The sequence below is a fragment of the Suricata suricatta genome, chromosome 8 (genome assembly GCF_006229205.1).
Source record: "Suricata suricatta isolate VVHF042 chromosome 8, meerkat_22Aug2017_6uvM2_HiC, whole genome shotgun sequence".
NCBI classification, from domain to species: Eukaryota; Metazoa; Chordata; class Mammalia; order Carnivora; family Herpestidae; genus Suricata; species Suricata suricatta.
The window spans coordinates 3877700-3887529 of NC_043707.1; the positions used below are offsets into that span (position 1 = coordinate 3877700).

A 9830-nucleotide genomic window follows, 5' to 3' on the forward strand; every position below is an offset into this window, starting at 1 on the left:
CTGGACTCACGTCCCTTTGCATCTCCTCTTACTAAGGGGTGGAGTCTGTCTCCTTTCACCTTGAGTCTGGGCACTAGCTGACAGAACATGGTGGAAATGAGGTCACACCAGTTCCCAGGTTCACTCCTTGCACACTTCTCTTCCAGGAGCGCAGTCCCCACCGGCACCCCAAGCCTGATCAGCCTCCGGGAGGAGGAGGCACCAGGTGGTGCTAGGTCCTCAGCTGCGCCCACCCCAGGCCAGTCCCCTCCCCCGCACCGTGGGCCCATTAGCTGACTGCAGGCGAACCAAGGAGCCCAGCGGAAATCACTGACCCCAGCCCACGTCGAGAGAATCCCCTAGCTGGCCTGAGAATCATGAAAACGAATTATTCTTCCACAAGTAGCAATAACTGGTTGTTGTTTAAGCTGCCAAGCTGTGCGCCAGTTATGCAGCGTGGGTAACTACTAGATTATACCATGTTCCGTCCGCTCCGTCTCAGGGGCAGAGGGTCTAGGAATCTATAGGGAGCACCCCGAGGGGTTCTGAGGCAAGCTGCTACGACAAATACCATACACCATGCAGCTCAAAAACAACACACATCTATTTCTCACTGTTCTGGAGGTTGGAAGTCCAAGGTCAAGGTGCCGGCAAATCCAGTTAGTGAGGTCCCACGTCTTGGCTTGCAGACAGCTGCCAGCTTGCTGTGTTTACCGGGAGACTGTGGAGAGGGTGCTCATCCCAACACAAGGGCACCACCCCGCACCACCTCATCGAAACCTAATTATACCAAAGGCCCCGCCTCCCAATACCGTCACATGGGTGGTGGGGCCCAGGGTGTTAGGGCTTCAATGCAGGAATCCTGGGGAGACATATTCAGTTCATAATGTGTACGAGTCTATCTGAGGACCTGCTGAGAGTGCATCCCTCACCCCGAAATATCTGCTAAAACTGTAATATAGATCCGCGGGGTGGGGTGGGGAGGGGGCTGCCAGGCACTTCCTGGAGACCCTCTGGGGCCGTGGGTTACAAACTCGGATACTCACAGGATCGGCAGACCACAGACGGCTGAGGCGGTGATGAGCTGGTGAAGGCAGGCCCAGATGGGGACTGTGGATTCTCAGCTCTGGCAAGATGGTGCCCTGGAAAGGCATCGGCGGGGGGCTGCCGGCTTCCCCTCTTTTAAAAAGAAACCAGGGGCACGTGGGTGGCTCAGGAGGTTCAGCATCTGACTTTGGGTCAGATCATGATCTCGCCGTCTGTGGGTTTGAGCCCCGCGTTGGGCTCGGTGCTGACAGCCTGGAGCCTGCTTCGGATTCGGTGTCTCCCTCTCTCTGCCCCTCCCTTGCTTGCACACCGTCTCTCTCTCTCTCTCTCTCTCTCTCAAAACTAAACATTTTAAAAAAAGCAGAAATCTGAAGTTAATCTCTTGACTTTTAAATGCTGGTAACTATTAAATCACAGTGTGGACCAAACCTTTTCCTGTTAAATGTGGTCCAGACAGCCCAGCGTCCACAGACCTTCACCCGGGAGCTCATCAGATTCAGACTTTCGTCTCCCACCTTGGGCCAGAATCGGCGCTTGAACAGTATCTCCAGGTGACTTGTGTGCACCATTGAGAGAGAAGCCCTGGATTAAGCAAACAGATCAGGGGGCTCGAAGCACCTGGGCTGCCTCTTTACAACCCAATTCGGGTGCAGTAACCCCACGAGTTAAGACCCAGGAACCACCAGAAGTCCACAACTCAGGAGTCAGACTCCACCCGGGGCTCCTTTTATTACATCAATTTATTCAAGTGATAGAAAACCTCTCCTGGCGGCCGGATGCCAAAATGGAGAGCTTGTAAACATGATTTCATCCCGTCCCCTCCAAGCAGCTTCCTATGACAGGAAGTAGAATTCCAAGTGGCAAATTCCAAGATGACGTCTGTGGAAAAGGATCCCGTGATGTGGCCATTGTCTCTTTAATCCACCCCTGCCCAGGGGGACTGGCTGGACCCTGCCACTCGGTCGTGGTGCGGTCACGGCGAGTTCCATCGCTAGCGGCTCCTGCTTCAGGAGGCCGGAGGCTCTCTGGCAGCGGCGCAGGCCCCACGGGCAGCAGACACAGGCAGGCAGGGCAGGAGGGGGTCTCTGTGGGGAGCACTGTACCGCGAGGGTTGCTCGGGTCACGGCAGGTGACCAGGTGAGGGCCCAGGGCCAGATGAGGGGCTGAGGCACAGATGCTATCAGAAGCTTGGCTTGCACCAGGGCTGAGATCACCCAGATGGTCAGAGGCCTTGAAACCTCCTTTGCAGAACGACGACCGTATCGGGCAGCTTCAGTCCTTGAAGGGGTTGTGGGCATCCCCCTGCTGCTCCTTCTCCCCTGCCAGCAGCTCCCCGTTCATCTCCTGCAGGGGGTGGTAAACGTAGGCCCCATCCAGATGCCGGCTCCGCTCCGCTCTGGAGCCCAGGAGCAAGGACACGTTCACCACCGTGCTGATCAGCAGAAGGAAAACGAGGGCCAAGGTGAGGGCCAGCCAGGTGGTCCTGCGTAGAGAAGAGAAAGCCAGATCGGCGGCTGGTGGAGGGTGCGGGAGAGGCTTCCCTCCCTCTCCTCCACCGGAAGAGAGGCACCAAGTCGGGGCTTCCAAGGACTGTCCAGGAGCAAAACGGGCCTGGTAGGGCCAGGGGCACATTCCAAACACACGCTCTAGCGGGGACAGTCACCATGTGGGATGCAGGCCAGCACCGCCACATCCCCGGATAGTGAAAAACAATTTCTAACATCAAGGTTACCGACTTTCAGACGTTGCTAATAAATCTTAAAAATTTTTAAATTATGCAGGCCAAATAAAATACAGTTGGGGATCTAATTGAGGCGGACTACATAGGCTGGTCTCCATTCCAGAAACCTCACAGCAGACAGAGTGGGGAGAAAAGCACCCCTGCCTCCATCCCGTGGAGCTGGCAAGGACTTGCAATGATCACTGCCTTCCTTCATGTGCATCTGTGGCCAAAGCCCTCAACGCAAACAGTCACGAGCGGACTTCTCAGAGGGGTGTGGTCGTCAGACCCCCATGATTCCCCTTCCCTCGCTGGCAGGTGCCAACGGGTTCTATGTCTGCACTGGGGTCGAAGAGCTCAGTCTCATACCTGAGGAGCCTGAACTTAACATTGAGGCCAGGGTGCTCCCGGGGGCCCCTCTCCCTGCTCTGGCCTTTCAGAGCCGCACCCTCACCCCAGACTCACTGTGTCCCTCCAGGAGGGACCTGGGATCTGCATTACTGATGAGGCTGTCCTACAGAACAAGGCCAGGAGCTTTTCATTCATACCCACACCTGATTCCCACCTCCAATCGGGGCGGGTCCAGGCCAGCACCCGGGGCTGGACTATGAGGTGAGGACTACCTTTGGGAAGTTCTCACGGCAGGGTCCCCACAGCAGCAGTGTCAGTATCATCTGGGATGGCACTGGCAATGCAGATTCTCGGGCTCCACCCAGACTCACTGAAGCAGAAACTCCAGAGAGAGAATCCAGCAACCTCTTTGAACACACCCTCCTGGAGGTCAGGTTTGAGACCCACTGCGCTAGAAAACGGGGATAAAGCCCACCACAAGGAGCACAGGGAGCTGCCTGAGAAAGTACCGAATGCTTCGGGGCTCGGCACTTCTGGACCAGGAGCCGAGAAAACAGCTCGTGAGCCTCACAGCCAGGGAGAGGAGCCCCATGCCCTGCCCCACTCGATTCCAACGGGGGCGGTGACTGGGGTCCTTCTCACCATTTCCCAGGACCGCTTCAGGGGCTGTGAGCATCAGCTGTGACTCTCTCTGTGCTCAAATCGGAGAAACGCCACCTGGGTGCCCAGCGGCCAGCTTCTAGCCTTGCCTAGTCCCTGAGCAGAGGCCACACCTCACGGGAGGAGGGAAGGGGATTCCTCCCACCCCGAATCTCCTACCCGGTGAGAAGGGAGAGTCCTCCTGTCCTCAGGGTGGCCTCAGACGGCCGGAGACACTGCTTCACTGTAAGACACCAGGGAGAGGCTGAGAGGCTGGGAGGGAAGGACTATGCCCCCTCCCTCCCCCAGGGCTCTGGGAGGAGCCATACCTTGGGAGAGGATGCTGTTAAGGGCTGGCGCCCGGGCCAGGCTGCAGCTGCCGGTCTGGGGGTCACACGGACACTGGTGCTCACACTCACAATGCCTCTGGCAGCCTGGCCCATGCCAGCCTAGGGGACACTCTGTGGAGAGGAGGCAGGAGTGGAGGAGGCCTCAGTGACAGGGCCTCTCTCTGCATGGACGGGATGGGCCCCAGGTGTGTGCAGAGCTGGGCTGAAGCACGAATGCTCCCCAGGATCCCCCCACAAGGCTAGACCCTGGAGGTGCTCATGGGTGGCACTTCCTTCTGGGCTGACTTGGGGCCCATCCAGCTTACCCTGCTCACAGGTGTGTCCAGTGAAACCAGGAGCACAGGTGCAGGTCCCCCCCACCGGGTCACAGGCAGCTCCATTCTGACACTGGCACTTCATGGCACAGTCCTCCCCGAAGGAGCCGTTGCTGCAGGCTGGGGGAGAAGGAGGAAAAATCTTTTCAAAATCCAGCCCTGCCTTTGCTAGGCTGGGGGCCAACAAGACTGCAGACAGATGTCGGTCACCCCAAAGAGCCCTGGTGGCTCCCATATTATTCCAACAGAAAGTTACAGAGAATTCTACTTCAAGGAAGGCCCTGAGGCTATGCACTCGTGGAGATTCTTGTGGAGATGGGCAGGTGGCCAGCGAGCCCGAAAGCAGATGTGGAAGTACAAGTGAGGACAAGCGCAGGAGGGATGGGACCAAGTGCAGCAGCAGATCCCCAGAGCGGGTGGGCGAGCAAGCTCCTGAGGGCGGGGCATTTAAGCTGGGGTTTCGAGGACCAGAGCTGGGTCCGTGAGTGGGGGAGGGGCCAAAGCACCTGGCAGGTCAGGCTGAGGAGCTCATTTCTTCCACTAACTCAAAGGAAAGCCCCGAAGGATTTCAAACTGTGGGTGGTTGCAGTGGGTTGAACTATGTCCTCCCAAAGGTTAAGTCCTAATGCTCAGAACCTGTGAACATGACCTTATTTGGAAATATAGTCTGCAAATATAATTAAGTTAATGATCTTAAGAGATGAGAGCATCCTGGATTTAGGGTGGGCCCTAAATCCAATGACTTGGGGTCCATGTAAGGAAATGGACAGACACATGGAGAAGGCCGTGCGAAGAGGAAGCAGAGACTTGGAGGGACTTGGCTGCAAGCCAGAGAGAGCCTGGAGCCACGAGGAGCTGGAAGGGGCAGGGAGGAGCCTCCCCTAGACCTTTCAGAGGGAGTCCAGGACCTGCAGACACCACGAGTTTTGCAGGGGTGGCCTCCTGAACTGTGAGAGAATAAATTTCTGTTGTTCTGAGCCATGCAGTTTGTGGAGTTTGCTGTGGCCGCTGCAGGACGTTAATGCAGTGATTCAGTCAGGCAGGACCAAGAAACAGGAGGAGTGGTAAAAGCAGCTGCTCTACCACAGCGCGTGCCCTGTCCCCACGCGTCCAGGGCTGGGGAGGCAGCTGGCCCGGTGGCCTTTACCTTCACTGCAGTTGGACCCTGTCCATCCGGCTTCACAGCGGCAGCCAGCTGCCAAGACAAGACCGAGAGGGCCAGGTGAGGGCCCAGGCAGGGCCAGGGCAGCGAGAGCGGGGAGCCCCGGTCACAGCTGCCTCCCCAGAGACCGCACTCACTCTCCGTGCAAAGCCCGTGCTGGCTGCAGTTGGAGGGGCCACAGTCCAGCTGGTCGCAGGCAGCACCCTGCCAGAAGCGCCCTGTGCACCGGCAGCGCCCCTCCACGCAGGTCCCATGGCCGCTGCAGTCAGGTGGCTGGCAGCGGGGCTCGTGCAAACACACCACAGTAGACACGCGGCGTGGACAGCGCCACATGTTGTCCTGGCTGCAGGGGGACACGGTGAGTGAAGACAGGCCATGGTGCTGGCGACCCCCAGCTAACCCCTCTACCCCTAGTGCAGCCCCCGAAGGCTGCCGATCTCTCTGCTGCCCCTTCTCCAGCCGTTTATAGGTTTATCCCACCCTGACAAGCTCTTCCAACCCCAGGGCCTTTACACACGCTGCTCTCTCTGCCCAGAAGGATCTCCCAGCCCAGCCTTGCCACCTCCTCAACCTTTAGATCTCAACTCAGGGTCTGTTATGCTCAGAGAAATCTTTCCTGACCTATCAATCCCCTTTCACTGGTGTGGGTGGTACTCATACATTATGTATGATTCAACTCTCTTCTAGTAAGCAGCGTGAGGCCGGGATCTCAGCTCTTCCCGCTCACTGCTGAATCCTCGGGGCCTGGCACATAGTAGGTGCTCAACATTTGCTGAATGAGACAGCTGGTGACAGGCCCGGACTCAAGAAGGGGGTTCTGGCATGCTTACCAGTGATCTGATGGGTAACTGGCCAAGGTCCCGTTGAGCACGAAGGTGGCGGAGCCCCCTCCATCCAGGTTGATGGCGTTGACCACGTCCTGTTTCAGCAAAAACTCTGCCATCTCCCACAGGTTAACGCTGCAGCATAAGAGTATGAATGCTGACCATGTCCACCAGCTGACCAGCTGGTCTTGCTTTCCAGGGTGAACGGTATCACACCTGCTACGGCACACAAATTTCTAAACGGGCTCCCCCCAGTAATGTCCGGTCTTAATCCCTGGAAGCCGTGAATATAATGAGACATCACTCCCACGACAGTGTTATCTTACGCAGCTCCGCCGTCTGCAAGGAGGGACACTGTCCTGGGTTGCCTGGGTGGGCGCAATGGGATCACAAGGGCCCTTAAGAGCACACCTTTCCCTGCCTGGGGGCAGAAGGTGGAGTGAGACATTTTGGAAATACAAAGGGGATGAAGGGACTGGACATGACTTTGCTGGCGTGAAGACAGTGAGGACACGTGCATGGGAAGGAAGGTGGGCAGCCTGAAGGAGCTGAAGGTCCCTTGGCCAACAACCAGCAGAGAAGTACAGACTTCAGTCCTCCAACTGCAACGAAGTACACTCTGCCAACAACCCAAATGAGCTGAGAAGAGGATTCTTTCCCTGAGGCTCCAGGTGAGAGCCCTGCCGGGCAAACAGCTTGCGTTTGTCCACGGGATGCCGCAAACACAGAACCCAGCTGAGCCCTCCAGACACAGAACTGTGAGCTAACAAACGGGGGCTGTTTGTGCGTATGTGTTACTCAGCAATAACAAACGAATACACTCTCTTCACAGGGGAAGAAACTGTGGCTCAGAGAGGTTGAACAGTTTGTCTGTGGTCACAGAGCTAGTGGACGGCAGAGCTGGGGTCTTCTCCCTGCTAACTTTGTAATTACTTCCTGTTATCCCATCTGGAGCTCAAGAGAGAGGAGGCCTAAGTTGGGGAGACGGAGAGGAAGAGTGTAGAAGAGGAGGAGTTCTCAGACATGGGGCAGACCCAGGGACTCTGCACGGGAAGGCAGGGGGCCAATGGATATGGACATCCCCTGGGGAGCAGGTGGGAATCAGCTGTCAGTGGGCTGAAGTTCCTCAAAGCCAGACTCAGTCCAGGCCTGGCATTCCCAGTTTCCGGCACTCACCCCCGCTGCTCCGTCTGCCCATCTGCGTGGAAGAGCACCAGCTGCCCCTTCCGGTCATGTCCCACTGCTGTCCTGGCTGACATCACATTCACAAATTTGCTAAAAGAACCTACAAGAGAAGAAACCTAGCTGATCACCTGATCCTTGGGGAAGCCTCCTGGGCTCTGCCCGTAGCTTCCGCCAGTCCAATGCAACTTTCCACCATTTCACTTAGATCCGTATCTCCCTGCCTCCCGTCTACACCGCCCCACTCAGTCTCCACAGAGTAGCCAGACTGCTCTTCCCAGGTGTAAATTAAGTGACATCAGTCTCCAGGGGAAAACCCTCTAATGGCTTCCACTGTCCTCACAAATACCCAAGGCCCTGGCCTGCTTCTCCCACCTCATCTCTGGGGGCTCACCTCTCACTACCCTGCAGCCACTTTTTGCTTTAGGGCTTCTGCACCTTTTGTTCCCTCTGGCTGGACTGTGCTTCCCCTCAGCTCCTCTTGTGGTTTGCTATTTCCAGTCTTGGGCACCTCCTCAGTGAGGCCTGCCCTGACTGCTCAGTCTAAAACAGCTTGTCTCCACATCAGGGCCATTGCATCCCTTCCCACCCCAGTATTCTGCATCTCGGGGCTTCTCATATTGGAGTGCCCATCAGAATCACCCAGAGAGCTTGTTAAAACACACAGATTTGGGCACTGCACCCCAGAAATCGGAATTCTGATTCAAAGCTCCTTTCCCCCAACTTTATTTTTCGTCCTCAGCACTCACCACTTCCTTTCATTAGAAAGAAAGCACTTGCCACTTTCTTTCATCTTAATTTCAACAGAAAAGAAACACTTACCACTTACCACATCGTTTCAATAGAAACTATCTATTTCCTTTCTCAAAGTATTCCCCAAGAGCAGGGACCTTACTTAGCATAATCCCCACGGATCCCTGCACCTAGAACAGTACTTGCTCAACGACTTAAGAACAGCCTCCCACACCAGCCCAGGGTCCTGGGTCTCACCAGGGCTGGGCCGCGCCCGGACCCCAAACCTGTCTCCTGCGTCTCATCACACTCGGCCGCCTGGCTCTCGTTGATGTAGACACTTCCATTGCGGATCAGCCACACGACCCCACTCAGCAGCTGCACAAACGGGTTCTCAGTGTCCAGCACCTCCTCTTCAGACAGGTACCTGGACACAGAAGAGGCAAGAGATTCACTTACCAGCAGGGGTCCCACCATCCTTCCCTCCTTGGCTTGGCTGCCTGATTCCTCCTGGTTTCCCAGGAGCCATCGGGTCCTTAGTGCAGCCCTTGTAAATAGTCTCCCTGTCCCAGTTAACACTTCATCCAACATCTACAGCCATCCTCAGCACATCTCAAGTTCATCCTATAGCCCTTGATCTCTTAGGCCATCCTCTGGCCAAAATACCACCTGATGCCTACTGACAACCCTTAATTAGCCTCTTGCTTCTAATCTGGTCCCTCCAATGTAAGTCTACAGCCACGGTTAGAGCAAGTTATTAAATAACCAAAGTCAGTCCTTTCATTCTCTGATACTTTACTCCTTCCTTCAGTCCGTCACACAAACCAAACCTGTATGTGCCTCTGAACTTTAGCATTTGCTGTTCCTTCTGATGGCAGCGGTCTTCCTCCAGTTCTGACCTTGACTAACTTGTCATTAATCTTCAGATTGCAACTCGGAGGTCACCTTCTCAGGCCTTTCCCGTTCACTCTCCCTAAAATCCATACTCTATTTACAATGGTTTACCCTCTTCCTGGCTTCTTTACATGTAAGCAATCTAACTTTATCTTAATTATTTCCCTGGCTTTTGTTTCTTTTTCCTAGTGATGGCAGAAGTCCGTGAAGACAAAGACTACTTGTTCACGGCTATCTCCCGAGCGCGCAGCACACTGCCGGACACAAAAGCGCTCAGTGATTCGGGAGAGACGAACAAACCCTGCAAGGAAAGTATCTATTCCCGTTCTGCAGAACGGACACGGAGGCTCAGCTTTGTTAGATGACCCGAAACAGCACCATGGCTACAACCCAAATCTCAGGTCCTCCGCCCTCGACAGTCACAAGGCGGCTCCATGCTTTCTCACCCGGTGACCAGAGTCCCGTCGCGGCGGATCCCGAACTGCGCGTTCTGCAGCCCCCCGGCGCTGCTCACCGGGCGCCCGTCGCTCACCACGTTCCCCAGGCACTCGCCCGTGTCCATGCGGAAGAAGCCGCCGTTCTGGGCGACGCTGCAGCCGGCCGCCCGCGCCGTCTCCTCCACGGCGGCGCGGCGCC

At 56.1% G+C, this 9830-nt stretch overlaps 1 protein-coding gene across 1 annotated transcript; it reads right to left on the minus strand.

The window, feature by feature from the left end:
- Positions 1 to 1730: 1730 nt before the first annotated feature.
- On the minus strand, positions 1731 to 9824 carry NAGPA (N-acetylglucosamine-1-phosphodiester alpha-N-acetylglucosaminidase). The gene is made up of 10 exons (XM_029949071.1): positions 9641 to 9824; positions 8588 to 8727; positions 7563 to 7671; positions 6393 to 6521; positions 5700 to 5905; positions 5548 to 5595; positions 4392 to 4520; positions 4066 to 4197; positions 3917 to 3980; positions 1731 to 2509 (listed from the first exon to the last, which is right to left on the minus strand). The coding sequence occupies exons 1-10, from the start codon at positions 9754 to 9756 to the stop codon at positions 2299 to 2301; spliced, it is 1284 nt and encodes a 427-aa protein (XP_029804931.1). The 5' UTR covers positions 9757 to 9824; the 3' UTR covers positions 1731 to 2298.
- Positions 9825 to 9830: the final 6 nt, after the last annotated feature.